This window comes from Plectropomus leopardus, chromosome 2, assembly GCF_026936395.1.
Source record: "Plectropomus leopardus strain MGB_pleo_1.0 chromosome 2, ASM2693639v1, whole genome shotgun sequence".
Classification (NCBI taxonomy): Eukaryota; Metazoa; Chordata; class Actinopteri; order Perciformes; family Serranidae; genus Plectropomus; species Plectropomus leopardus.
This window is the reverse complement of record NC_142177.1, coordinates 19,558,521-19,573,085: the sequence shown is the minus strand read 5'-3', so window position 1 is coordinate 19,573,085 and position 14,565 is coordinate 19,558,521. Positions and strand designations below refer to the sequence as shown.

The 14,565-nt window shown below is 41.1% G+C and overlaps 3 protein-coding genes across 3 annotated transcripts; 1 reads left to right on the top strand and 2 right to left on the bottom strand.

Moving 5' to 3' along the window:
- The first annotated feature begins 17 nt into the window (after positions 1-17).
- On the top strand, positions 18-6,373 carry ruvbl1 (RuvB-like AAA ATPase 1). The gene is made up of 11 exons (XM_042504044.2): positions 18-313; positions 1,509-1,595; positions 1,703-1,835; positions 2,760-2,911; positions 3,593-3,682; positions 4,385-4,534; positions 4,635-4,698; positions 4,787-4,985; positions 5,068-5,170; positions 5,252-5,343; positions 5,954-6,373. Exons 1-11 carry the CDS (start codon positions 173-175, stop codon positions 6,111-6,113), a joined length of 1,371 nt encoding a protein of 456 aa, XP_042359978.1. The 5' UTR covers positions 18-172; the 3' UTR covers positions 6,114-6,373.
- A 4-nt stretch (positions 6,374-6,377) lies between these two features.
- mustn1a (musculoskeletal, embryonic nuclear protein 1a) lies at positions 6,378-8,485 on the bottom strand. Its single transcript, XM_042504055.2, has 3 exons — positions 8,326-8,485; positions 8,090-8,219; positions 6,378-7,751 (listed from the first exon to the last, which is right to left on the bottom strand). The coding sequence occupies exons 1-3, from the start codon at positions 8,332-8,334 to the stop codon at positions 7,654-7,656; spliced, it is 237 nt and encodes a 78-aa protein (XP_042359989.1). The 5' UTR covers positions 8,335-8,485; the 3' UTR covers positions 6,378-7,653.
- Positions 8,486-9,774: 1,289 nt separating this feature from the next.
- Positions 9,775-13,981, bottom strand: rft1 (RFT1 homolog). Its single transcript, XM_042498532.2, has 10 exons — positions 13,700-13,981; positions 13,506-13,591; positions 13,243-13,365; positions 12,067-12,358; positions 11,849-11,983; positions 11,466-11,726; positions 11,230-11,374; positions 10,744-10,849; positions 10,418-10,667; positions 9,775-10,274 (listed from the first exon to the last, which is right to left on the bottom strand). Exons 1-10 carry the CDS (start codon positions 13,760-13,762, stop codon positions 10,110-10,112), a joined length of 1,626 nt encoding a protein of 541 aa, XP_042354466.2. The 5' UTR covers positions 13,763-13,981; the 3' UTR covers positions 9,775-10,109.
- Between the last annotated feature and the right edge of the window lie 584 nt (positions 13,982-14,565).

Genomic DNA, 14,565 nt, shown 5'->3' with positions numbered 1-14,565 from the left:
ATCATTTCCGCTGATTTTCCCTAGTAACCCACATGGAAACCGATTTCCCTGTGTTTTGAGTTTGGGCGCCGATTGCGGCGGTGAGAAATTATCTAAGGCTCGGGAGGAAATTTCTTCATCGTAAACCCGCCGTGTTGTTTCTACATCATATTACTGTAAAGTAATATTAACTATGAAGATCGAGGAGGTAAAAAGCACCACTAAAACTCAGCGGATCGCCTCTCACAGTCATGTCAAAGGACTCGGGCTAGATGAGGCCGGGAATGCTAAACAGACCTCATGTGGGCTAGTCGGCCAGGAGGCTGCAAGAGAGGTATGTTCATGTTTCGCTGCAGTAAGGGTATTCTGTTATTATTTTTACGATGTATTTTGAGAGCTGAGAATTTTTTATTGCAGACACGATTTCGCTCATAGCAGGCGCTCAGGTGCTCCTACAAGCTAGCTCCGTTAGCCCTGTGGTATCGTTGTGACATACTCAGGTCAGAGGTGAGCTAAAGGGAAAGTCCATCCTAAATAGTGGTCACATTAAAAAATTTAATTGAAGAGTAAATGGATGTTTTTTCTGTTTAATGGAAAAACAGTATTCACATAAAAAAATATGTTTTTAAAAAATGTATATATCCACAATCTGTCACCAGTTAATAACAAAGTACCAGCTTCAAAAACTGTCAATCACATATAGACATCTAGTCGTGAATATTTCCTGGTTTCTTCACTCCTCTATGAGTGTAAATGTATTATTGTTGGGATACGGATAAAACAAGACATTCGCGGACGTCTTGGTAAACATTAATCAACATTTTTCACCATTTTTTGTTTCTTTAAAGACAAAAATAATCAACTGTGACAAAATATTAGTTGTAGCCCTAGCTCACAACAAGGTACTTGTATTATGGTTAAACATCCAGGGTTTAGGATTTATGGGAATCTAGCAGTGACTGTTTACCCCTACGCTAACCATTCCCTTTCCAAGTGACAGAGAGCCTATGATGGCTTTCAGTTTTAGAAATAATGCAAAAGACCCTCTCTAGAGTCAGTGTTTGAGTTGTCCGCTCTGGGCTACCGTAGAGAGGTGCAATATGGCGGACTCCGTGGATGAGGACCCATTCCCACATATAAAGGGCTCATTCTAAGCTAACGAAAACACAACAATTCTAAACAAATAAAAAAATAATTATGGGGCACCCAGTAGCTCACCAGGTAGAGCAGACACCTCATGTACAAGGGCTATGTCCTTGCCGCAGAGGCAGCAGGTTCGACTCCAACCTGCAGGTCTTTGCTGCATGTCATCCCCTCCCTTTTCGCCTTTCACGCTTAGCCTGTCCTATCAGAGGCAAAGGCAAAAATGCAAAATAAATATTTAAAAAAAAAAACTATAATTATGAATAATTCATTTCTGCTAACAGATCACCCTAAATCATACACACTGGTCCTTTCAATCCTGTTGACATTTTACCATCATATGTCAACATATAATGGTAGTATATTTTTTTCGTCTTATTCATCAGGCTTGTGGCATCATTGTCGAGCTGATCCGCTCAAAGAAAATGGCAGGAAGAGCAGTTTTACTGGCAGGGCCACCCGGTACAGGAAAGGTAAGTGTGCAGTGTTTATTTATTTGCAACACAGCAGTAAAGCCTATTAAATGTGGCTTTTGTTGTTGCTGCTGCAGATAGTGACTCTTTTCTACTTGTTCCTCCAGACTGCCCTCGCCTTGGCTGTAGCTCAGGAGTTGGGAAACAAGGTGCCTTTCTGCCCCATGGTTGGCAGCGAGGTCTACTCATCTGAGATTAAAAAAACAGAAGTACTGATGGAGAATTTCAGGAGGGCCATTGGTGAGTGTCACTTAAATATGAGTTGGCTTCATAGCCATATTGTCCTCCACCACCAAGACAAGTCACTGTGACTGTGGTTGGTGTGTGAGTTGGCAGTTGTAAAACTGTCATAATTGTGTACAAAAATGCAGTTTTAAATACTGCTTAAAAGGTAAATTAGATGGATATTTTTACAGAAGGAAAATGCAGATTTTAAGAAACAGACAAAGTTATGTAATCACTAGACTTTCTACTGAGACATTCTAATAAAAAAGGTCTCAGTAAAAATAGTGTTACATACCACTTGGACTAAAATCTGAAAAAGATTAAAGGACCTTCTATGTTCAACTCACTCCCTCCGTGAGAAGTCCTTGGACAGGAAGAGCAAGGTGTCCTACACACACCGTTCTCATGAGCTGAAAGGCAATACTTGACAGAGGATTTATGAGAACGGTGTTGAGAAGGAAGGAAGGCTGGTGAGGGGGAAGGGGTTTGCCTGACTGCTGATGGTACCTGTCGTGGGGAAGGAAATAGAGCTTAGGCAGAGGGAGAGTGGTCGTCAGCACCTTTGCTCCTCCCCTAGAACAGGATCCCCGGGCGGGCGGGGGGTTCATTTTGTAGTTGTCATCACTCTGCCGATAAGAGCGCTGTGACAGACAGTCCCTGCCTTAAGCTTTGCTGTCTGACCCTCACCGCAGCGGATCAGCCACCTGTGTGCTGCTCGTACTCGGTGCCACCGGCAGCATGAAAGAGGAATGGGAGTGTGATCACATTACACAAGATGATGCCCAGACATTTCACTGGCACGCGCACACGTGTTCCCTCTCTGTAATAAAATGCATTGTTCAGTAGAATGAAAGAAGGGTCGGCTTAATTGATACAGGAATATAAAGGCCCGATTGAGTTCTCACTCTGCGCCGTGCGTCTAATGTCGTCCACATTCAGGACTGCGTATCAAAGAAACAAAGGAGGTGTATGAAGGGGAGGTGACAGAGCTGACCCCCTGTGAGACCGAGAATCCCATGGGTGGCTACGGAAAAACCATCAGCCACGTCATCATCGGCCTGAAGACGGGCAAAGGCACGAAGCAGCTCAAGGTCAGACTGGGAGCCAAAATCTTTTTTTTTTTTTTTATCTTTCATTGCACTTGTCCTTTTGATGTACTGTTAAGTACCATAAGCTACGCTGCATGTATAAACAGTGCAACGGTGATAGTGACTGAGTTGATTGAAACTTTTGCACTTGCTGGAACATTTTATGGTGTTCTTTAGAGAGAAAGAACAAAATAGCTTTTAATTTTAGTGCACACTGGAACAAAATACTATTCACATGTACTTTTTAGAAATCTGGTCTTAAACCTCCTAATTTCTGTGTGCAATGGTTTTACTTCACTGTATTTTAATATACATCTTCATTATTTTTTTAAATATCTATCAAAGCATCGACCCTATTTACAAAACTTGAGAGCTGTTACCTAACTGTGTTTCATTTTATATCTTACTTATCCTAATTTATCCATCACACTTTCCCTATTCTGAGTTCGAATGGCTTTTATTACTTTTATGGTGGTATTGCCCTTTCTCTGTTTGTTTGTTTTTTCTTTCTGTAATTGACTTGTCACTGTAAATAAGGGTCGCCCTCAATGATATAACTAAACTTTGATTTAATGCAAAAAACTCTGACCTGATGTTTGGATTTTGAGTATAATGCTGTACTAACACTAATGAACAAGATGAGGACCAATCTAACTTAAAAACTCTTGTCTCCTGTTTCTTTAGCTGGACCCCAGTATTTATGAGAGTCTTCAGAAAGAGCGTGTGGAAGTGGGAGATGTCATCTACATTGAAGCCAACAGTGGAGCTGTCAAGGTATCACTATATTACTCTAATGTTGTCCTGCTTCACAACTGTCAGTAATTTTGATCTGCCGATCAAAGCAGAATAGAGCATAGTACATACTGGACTTTAATCCACCTGATCGTTTAGTTCACAAGTGATATATGTCACATGAAAAGCTTTTCATGTAACATATATCACTTGGTTGGACCAAACTTCAGCGTTTTCTGTCCTGTCTGTCCTCTTTAGTCCTTCACGGTGGCATTCTTTCATCTCTTTCAGCTCTGCATGAAAGCTCTGCTGCGTTTCTACTGTACTCTGGAATGAGCCTCTCTCATTCCTGCAGCTCTCTCTATCTCTCCATCTCCCACAATGCCTCTTTTCCAGCAGTGGGGCTTGTGGCCTGTGTTGACAGGCCAGGATGACGGTTCCTTTAATCGGTGCAGGTGGGCCGAGGGCGCTGGTCGTCTCAAGTCAGAGACCTGGAGGAGGGCTGGTCGACACATTTGTTACTGTTGACAGCCGCATCATGACCTGCCCTCTGAAACGCTTTCATCCCCTGGCCTCATGTCCTCCTCTCTGCGATGGGCTGGCATTGGGTTCAATCATACACCTGCTGTCCCTCTGCGCTGTCTTTTGTTTCACGGTGTTCCAGAGCAATGTGAGACATTTATTTTGGGGTACATTTTTAAAGTCCTCTTAATAATACAGTTCGGTTTCACTGTGTCTTTGCAGAGACAAGGTCGCTGTGACACTTTTGCTACAGAGTTCGACCTGGAAGCAGAGGAGTATGTGCCGCTGCCCAAAGGTGATGTCCACAAAAAGAAGGAGATAGTCCAAGATGTCACACTGCATGACCTGGATGTTGCAAATGCCAGACCTCAGGTATATAAATACAAATATTCCTATACATTTATATCTTACAAAAAGAATTGTGTAATTATCCCATTTATGTTTAATGTAATTGCTCATTTTTTGTTCTCAGGGAGGCCAGGACATTCTCTCCATGATGGGACAACTGATGAAGCCCAAAAAGACAGAAATCACAGGTAGAAAAATACTACAACTTCCCAACACCAGCTGCCTTTACCACTACTTGGCTTTTATTGTTTCTGTCCCTGTTTTCTCCTGTTTTAGATAAGCTGCGTGCTGAGATTAACAAGGTGGTGAACCGCTACATTGACCAGGGTGTAGCTGAGCTCGTACCTGGTGTGCTATTTGTGGACGAGGTGCACATGCTGGACATCGAATGCTTCACATACCTCCATAGAGCACTCGAGAGTACCATCGCCCCCATCGTTGTATTCGCCTCTAACAGGGGAAACTGTTTAATTAGGTAGAAAAAGTCAAAATACAGCAGAAAAGAGCATTTTTCTCACAAATATTTGTGATATTTACAATCATCTCTTTCTCACCAGGGGGACAGAGGACATCAGCTCTCCACATGGGATTCCTCTGGACTTGCTGGACAGAGTCATGATAATTCGCACCATGCTGTACACACCACAGGAGATGAAGCAGGTGAGTCGCAGCATCAAAGTAGCTGCGTGTTTGATGTGTGCCATCTTGTGCATGTGTCACTAATGACACTGTGGTTTGTAGATAATAAAGATCCGCGCTCAGACAGAGGGGATCAATATCAGCGAGGAAGCTCTTACACATCTGGCAGAGATCGGCACCAAGACCACCCTCAGGTAAGAACTCACATGGTGTCAGCGTTACCATATTTGCACATACCCAAAAACCTGTAGATATCCAAGTCTTTCAGAATATTTAAAAACAGGTATGTTTCTCCTTCCGACCAAAATGTGGGCTTCATTTTTGGTCATGTATCTCTACCCCATGAACTTGCAAACTGTGGACTCGTTGGTTTGTGAACAACATATCCATGACAAACACACAGAGCTGACCATAAACAGGCAAGAGGTTGTGTGTTGCAAACGTGCGGTAAAAGCCACAATTGAGACTCCAATTCTGAATTTGCTCCAAAGAATACTCCTAAAACCTGAACAATATCAGCATATCTCACTCATCTTAACCTGGAAATGCTACATTCACAAATCTTATCCGTGCCAAAACATAATGCCTCGAACCATGGCTATCACCGACGCAGAGGCATAAAAACTGGTTCTTTTACAAAAAAAAGTCAAAATTACTACTAAAGTAAACTTTCAAAGGGAAATTTAGTGTAGAAAGATACATTTAGGACGAGCAACTCCTTTCCTTCTCCTTTATATTGTAAGCTGCATTATACTGTATATGTGTGAGTATACCAAGTGTCTCATATTTCCGGTTTCCTCTCAGATACGCTGTACAGCTGCTGACCCCAGCTAACCTGCTAGGTCGTGTTCAGGGAAAAGAGAGCGTGGAGAGAGAGCAGGTAGAAGAAATCAATGAGCTGTTCTACGACGCCAAGTCCTCCGCCAAGATCCTCCAAGATCAGCATCACAAGTTTATGAAATAAAACTGTATTTCTAGGTTGTTGTTTTTTTTTCTTTCACAACTGGCAAGGCCGGTGCTCTCAGCCAGCTGTTACATGGTTCATGTTGATTCTCCATCTTTTTTATGTGCTTTGTTTCTTTGCACTTCTCCATCTTTACCCTCCACACCATGGCTACTTCTAGTGTCCATGCCTCATCTGCATAAGTAGTTTTGTTCTAATAAAGTTTTATTAATTTTGTTGTTTATGACAATAATTTTTTGAATAAAAAGCAAAAACACAAATTGGTGCAGTTGTCTTTGATATTATTGTATATGTTTATTCTTTTTTGTTTCTTACATAATTGACTATATCACTGGCAGTTCTTATAATAAAACAGGAACAATGAGACTGTATGTTGCAATAAATTTACAAGAGATTTCAACTTTTTTTTCAGTGTCACAAAAATCCTTTTCTTGCCATTCTTATGTGCAATAGGTATTTTTCATATAAGCTATTTTGACATCTCAAAGCAGGAAAAGCACAGCAGGAGCACACAGCTCCACTTAGCTGGTTGTTTCAGAATCCAGGTATCGTGATTGCTGGGTCTTTGTCACTGGAACACAAACAGAATGGAGCCTCGGTTGCATGGATGGTTAACTGAGCGGGCCTGCAGCGCAGAAGGCAAAGGCCCAGGGTCTGTGTGTGTGCTGCTTGGGCAGAGACAGACGGTATTTTCTGGTTGCACGTTATTGCATCTTGGCAGTTATAGGGCTAAAATTAGTGCGTTCACTGATGTGTTTCCATCACTGCCGATCACAGCCAGAGCCGATAGCAGCCTGTGACTACTGCAGAGTAATTTGACTTAGGTTTAAAGGGTGATTTGTTGCCTTTTCCATTATATTCAAAAGCCAGCTGTTGGCAGATTTTTTTTGTGCAGCGTGAAAGGGGCTAATGTAACACATACCAGCCAACAAGAGACTCAAATGAGAGATGCAGAACAACTACATAGACAAAAGAAGAACTACAGAAAGGGGAAAAAAGCCCAAAAAAAGATGCAAAACGGCCACAAAATCTCCGTCTGGCTTCTAGAAGCCAGACGGAGATTTTTGCATGTCTGATTTTTGCCTATCTGTGCTCAGGATACCCATTCTCTGCATACTCTGCCCATGCATGATTCATGTTATTAGTAACACCTGTGCTTTTCCCACCATGACAAGTTAAAATGTCAGCCATGACAAAGGCCTGAGGTTTCGATCAAATTCTCGCTCTTACATTTCTTCATTTTTGCCCCGCACCCCGAACTGTGCGTAAATGATTGTGTGACACAAACTGCAATAAAAGTTAAATAAACAAAATTCTCTTAAAAAGAAAGAACTGGCTTACCAGTTTGTTGAAATTCTTCTGTTTGAGGAAGTTGATTATCACCATAATAAAAGTGCAGAAACACACCACAACCAAACAGCATTGAGTGCAAAAACACAAGCTTGGGGACAATGAAGAACACCCAAAACAGCAACTGATCTCAAATGCCCTTAAAGCAGAACAGGTGTTTTCCATCCAATCATGGTCAGGACGTCCACTGCTACTTCCTGATTGGTCGAGCTGAACGTGTGTTAAAAACAGTCTCCCCTCCTGACCTCACCCCACTGAACACAGATGGAGCAGTTTTACCCATTTTCTCTGTGAAGGAAAAGCAACAACAGTAAGAATATGTTCCTTCTAATTAGGCACTGAGAAGAGTTATTATGTAATATTGTGGATGTGCTCTTGTATAAATACACACACTTGGGGAGAGAAAAGACTCCCATCATAACAGCCCTCCTTCCCTCTCTGTATATGGAGTGGAAACTCATGAGGAAACGCCCCTCACACAAACTCAGCCATAATGTGGTCTTATCTTAACCAGATGCAAAAAACAAAAGACTAATTCCTTGAATCTGTAAAACTAGTGTCAAATCATATCTCCATGTTTATTTATGTGTGTGTGTGTGTGTGTGTGTGTGTGTGCGTGTCCTCACCGCACTCCTCCATTACTTCAAACGTCTTGCTCTTCGGTGGCCCACTTGAACCAAGTTTGCTCTTTGCTTCAGTCAGGTCTTCCTCTCTCACCTCAGGACGCTGCATTTGTTCATCTTCTTCCTGACCCGGCTGAGGGGCCATGAAAAGAAATAAATACAACAACCCACATCTGTAAATTCCTGGCTGTCTATGTTGGTAGAAAGTTTAAAAACATTTTTAAAACACTAAAACTTACCTGAGACATGTTGTTTGAGCAGCTGAAGATATGCCGTAAGTAAATCTCCTCTGTCAGCTTTCCTTTTCTAACCCAACACACACTCGCTTATATATACACAACCCAGCAGTGATTCTCCAGTGGACAATAAATCTGTTCTTGAGACTATTAAATGACGTAACGAGTGTAAACGCTCCTCCTCTTCTCCTGGCTTTCCTCATGTTCTGTCCTCCCTGCTGCTTCATTAGGAAATGATGAGATCAGAGCTACAACTTGTGGCATTACATTTCCCCAGATGAATCCCAGACATGTAAGAATATCAAACATGTCTCTCTGGGTATCTCCCCCGGCCTTCTGAAGCAAAACCAACACTTTCTAACACCACTGCTTATATAAGAAAACTTGATTCAAAGTTCAAAAGGTATGACTAAAAAGATAAGAAGCTGTCTATAAAACTTCCCAACAAACTTTATACTATGTCCGACTCTGACTCTATGTTCAAAAAGTAGGACAGAGAATAAGCATTGCCCTGCTTTGAGGGAATGTTGTTTCCACCCATTCCTGCTTATTTCCCATAATTACATCACTATTCAGCCCTCAGGGACACTAAATGCAGTGGCCATTGGTTCAGAGAAAGGACAACAAATGTGTTTCCAAGCAACATGCCAAATAACTGCTGAACTCAAACCTGCTTCACTCCCACGGAGTAAATATGAAATGAAGTAAAACACTGTTGCAAACATATTGTGCAACCCCGTGCTGTAGGAAGTGTATACTTCCTAACAGAAGTGGGACCAATTCTTTTTTTGCAAGTCACAAATAAGTCTCTCGTCTTTGTGCTCAAGTCCTAAGTTTTGTTAGCTCGTGCAACTTGATAGGACGTTGTTCGATTGGGTTAAACTAGTCGATCTGGGGAGTAAGTGCTGGGAAAGTCATGTGACATCCTAAAAATATACATTTGAGGAAATGAAAACATTTTACAACACAACACAAAACATTTTTAACATTAAAATGAAGACACGCACCATTTTGCAAAAGAATAATTCCCTACTTCTTTACCTTATCAAAAACAAATCCCTAAAAGTATAAATCATAAGATGCAGCGCATGCACAAGCTAATGGTGAAATAAATTTGTTTCCATAAACAAACTACAATAAAATGATTGTCACCACCAATTTAAATTGATCTAACTGAATCAAGTGTGCCAATTCTTTACACAGCATTAGTTAGAAAGATTATTTATATTTTTAAGACATGTCATGTTATCATATTAACTTCAACTGTACATTTAGTTTTTACTGAAATATGTTAAATAGCCTAAAAAACTTCTGGGAAATTGGGAAAAGTGAGCATGAAAATTGGAATTTTGGTGCTCTGACAACATCTGGACCTACATGACAGACCCTTTAGGCTGCTTACTTCAGAAAATTTATATTTCTTTAATTAAATTTAATATAATAACACACATATAACACTGCCTTGCTTTATTATGGAGGACAATGCATTCATATAACAAATTTGACTGTTTTAAAAAAAACCAAAACATTAATTTCTGTATCGGCCACAATTAGATCCTCAAAACATTGTTACAAGTTTGTTCATACTTACATGAGCCAACACGGGAATGATCCAGTAAAAATATATTATCATTACACACACACGCATTCACATACACACACAAGGTCAGTTTTCCTAAGTTTATCCCTCGTTGTAGTCAGTAAATGTTGACCAGCAGCTCCCGCTGGAACTTTTGTACTGAAACAGAAGTGTTCTTCCAGTCCCGTACATCCACTTCCTGTCCAATCTAAGTGTGTTTCTTTCTGTACTGGGGCAAGAGCTGAGTCCTCACGAACTGAATAAGTCGAGTCTCTGTTAGAAGAACGGCTACCAACACACCGAACAGACATACCGCTCCTACACCGATGTGGACCAGCCTTAACAGCCAGCCGCTGTCACAGCAGAACACACCCTGCAAACAATAGAGAAGTTTAAGTTAGGGCAGCTGATTTGCACAAGATTCAGCAAAAATTACAAAGACTAAAACTGCAATGTAATGTTGATGTTTAGAGATAAAAACTCAGTGTAGAATGAATAGACATGACACTTTTGTACCTCAGATAGCGCTGTGACAACAGCACTGACAGCAAGTGCCAGCAGTAAGAGTGGGGAGGGCAGCAGGCCTCGCAGTGGTTTCCATTGACTGGACTGAAAATATCGGTGGATGTAAAGCAGGCTGTGCAAGATGCGGAGGCCCATGTTCAGGCAGTTTGCCAGTATGAAGCCCACACCGCCAGCCCACCACGTCAACATGTAGGACAGGAACAGGAAAGACACAGACAGAGCCAGCATCACAAAGTTGTACCTGGAGACAAAACACAAGCACAGTGTTAACTGACAGGCTAAATGACATGTATAATATGTATTTTTACATTACTTACTTGTCAACCTCTTCTTTGCTCATGGCAGCAAACACAAAGCACTCCGTTACACCGTTTACAGCAAGCAGGAGAACGTAGCAGCTGTACCATCGTAGCAAAATCGGCCCTTTAACAACAAAGACACAACAGCAGTGACTAAGAACAGAGAGCATAAAGGATTTGTCTCATATTCGCAAAACAGCCAGAGGGTTCTTTTTTGGGTTTTTTTTTGTATTTCTGTGGTTCTTTTATATCATGCTCCAGCTTGATCACTAAGGTCGTGGTGAGAGTGCCTTCTGTTTTATCCCCAAAAACTGGGGAAATCTCTTCCTCTGGATAATAAAATTGCAAGTTATCTCTGTAAAGCACCATCTGTATTTTTAAAGAAAAGCAAAGTTCAATTTCAACTTTTTCTCAATTCTAACATTTGTTTAGATCTGCTGGTTTGGGTTATTTTGTTTTGTTTAAGTTTTACTAGGTGAGGCATTTTCGGCTGCATGTTTGTACCTGCCCCGCTGCTGAGCAGAGAGCCACCATAAATGTCCAGAGCCAGGTGGGAGTAGGCGTAGCCAAACACTGAGATAATCAGTCCGATCACCAGCACCAGTTTCAGCAGACACTCCAGGACCTCGGCTGCCATGGCAGCATCTTCCTGTAAACAAAACACACAATGTTAAGCAAACTCAACAAGTCATTTTTACCAATTAACAAAGACTTTTTGCGTTTACATCTAAGACTAAAACCTGTTTTTGACTTTTGACATCGCGTCCTCGCTGCAGCACTTTGGCAAAGAAGATGTAGAAGCTTTCCTCGATGGGCAAGAAGATGAAGCGAGCCACCATGGACCCCAGATTACAGACGATGTCATAAACTCCCTGGTCTCCAAAGCTGAGGACATTCAGGAAGGTCATGACGTACCGCTCACCTTCTGTCAGGATCTGCTTCAGGAAGGACTGTTTGAAGAAGCTCCATGTGAGCCGGGCCAGAGTCCAATCAATCAGCGGCTACAAAGAGAACAATAGATGAGGATCATTAGTCCCGCATGGTAGCAGTTTCTCTTGTGATGTGTCGGTTTGATTAAAGATAGATCATGAATAATAAATAGTAATATCTTGTCGTCTCCTACCTCTCCATCAGCTCTACGGGGCAAAAGTTCTCCAACATGGTGCAGAGGAAAACCCATCTTGACTGCCTCTTTGGAGCCCAAGAAACGGATGAAGTAAACAGCGTAGCACAGCACCAGGAATACTGTGTACATTAACTAAGAAAAGCCCACAGTTTAAAATCATGACATACAGGAATAATTATGGAAATAATGCATAGCGACTTTGGCTCATTTCTTACATCAGCAGCAGAGAAGACGTAAAGGCCCCATTCACGTGCAAACACCACCAGCACCACGGTTACGCTCCCCTTAGCGATCATTCCTAAGCTCTCAGCGACCACCTTGAGTCGGACAAACATGTGAGCTTGAGCCAGGACATAAAGGGGCTCAGATAGGAGCTCCAGTACTGCTGACAAGGCAAACAACACCACAGCAGGGCCATAATAAGGGACAGTCTGGGGGTCTGGGACCTCCAGGAGCCACAGCCACACGCAGATCAGCAGGACTGCCCAAAAAACACCCAGAGGCACCCTGAAAGGTGAGAAAGGCAAAGGAAAGACACACTGAAAAATGTACAAGATGAATAAACTTTCATCATTTTGTAATGGTTGTATTTTTGTTATGTACTGTGGCACTGCTCTACAGCTGACACGCACATGAGAGCTTAAACATAAAAGAAAACTAAAGAAATGATCCTTTTTGTTCCCTGTAATTATGAATGACATAATTACTGAAAATGTACAGGAGTCAGGGTTCCAACACATTTTCATGGACAAAATATCAAAACCTTTCAGTGACTTTTCAAGAACCCATAATTAAAAAAAAAAATCTTGCCACACGCATTTTTCAAACGTACATTCCTTCATTTTCTCTGTGCTTTCCGTCTCTCCCTTCATGTGTGCCAACTAGCTAAAAAATATGTTTGAAAAGAGTTTGAATCTGATATTTGATGGTAAACAAAACGTCACACAACAATGCATATTAGAGCATGATTATGTGGACAGCCAAAGAAAATGTAGTTGCCATTATGCTAAATCACGGGGAAGCATTTCCACTGAAAATTACTGTAATAATTTTATCACATACACAAAAATTTTTGCTAAAATACATCTTGTTGCTGACACCATCCACAGCAATACACTGCTTAGCTTCCATGTCAGATTCCAGTCCACTTCTCCAAACTGGGGGTGCACCAACCACCATCTACTGTACGTAATATACTGTCCATGGACAAATACCCCAAACAACCCCACGCCAAAAAACTAAACCATCTCTTTATTCCCTTATTAAATTTTCAGTAATGATGCTTTAATTATGTTTTATGATAATTTTGTATGTTTTTATGTCATGTGTTGTTAATGTTAATGTGTTTTAAGCTCTTTTGCGCTCATTTATTAACTGTCAAATCAACTCACATCAGCCATAGCAGGTTGATAACTTGTCTCCAGCTGTGGTTTGTTCCAGATACCCCACTCAGACAGGCTCTCCGGAAAGCTTCTCTGGATAGAAACACTAATGTGGAGTACAGCAGAGTAAGCCTGCATGATAAAAACAACAACAACAACAACAACACACGTACACGTTACAATAGCTGCTGCAGTGAAATGCTATGGCATTGTGTTATTTCTTCTTTTGGCTGTTGGCACTGTCCTCTCATCTCAGCCCCTGTCATCCTTACCTGACGTTAACGACTCCAATTAGCTCTTTGGTCACAAACCGCAGTGTGAATGCATTCAGCAAAAAGGTGAAGACACGGAATAGCACCTGAGATTTAACACAAAAAAAGAAAAAGAAAAAAGTAAGTAATGAATAAAACACTGGCCTGGTATGGTTATATAGCTCCAGTGTGTGTGTGAGAGAGAGTTCATGTACCTGTATAAGCACATTATAGGATGCTAAAGTAGTAGCACTCTTCAATACATCCTGAGAACTCATGTTGGACTTTCTATGACTCGCTGGAAATCTTTTTCAAGCAGCTTTCTGCGACTTTAAATCATTATAGACTCATACAGGGATTACCGTTAGTATGGCTACCTAAAAAGCAAAGACAATACTGCATAATTCCTAAAAAAAAAAAAAAACCCGTGCGGGATTACATTTGCTGAATGGCAGTGAAAGCTGGAAGGCTAGAGCTACAAGCTATAAGAGGTGGTAGTAGCACTTCCGTACACATTGTACGTCCGAAAACCACGTTACGCGGTGACGTCGAGGAGCGTCACGGCCACTGAGCTGTCGCTAGAGGGCGTAGCCTTTCCTCTGATCTATAGGACAAGATAATATTTATACGCCGTCTATGGCTCATAAGCCTCATACACAACAGTTATATCCCTTAATCTTTATCTCTATGCGGTGGTGGAATATAACTTAGTAAATTTTCTCAAGTACTGAGTATGAATCTGATGTACTTGTTCATTATTTGAGTATTTTCTTCTCATGCCACTTAATCGTTGTACTCTATATCTCAGAGGGAAATATTGTACCTCTTACCTCGCTACAGTGACAGCCTCAGTTATTTTACAAAGTACTATTTTTGCATTAAAAAAACATGAAGAGTTTAAGAAATATAGCTGCAACGAATCAGTCAATTCACAGAAAATGAATTAACTAATGATTAACTATAATTTTGTCTTTTTTGTGTGTGTTTATAGATATATATAATTTTGAGGGTTTTTTTCTTTGCATTGGGTACTTATAGTTTTAATACTTTAAGTACTTGTCTCTTATTACTTAAGTACAAT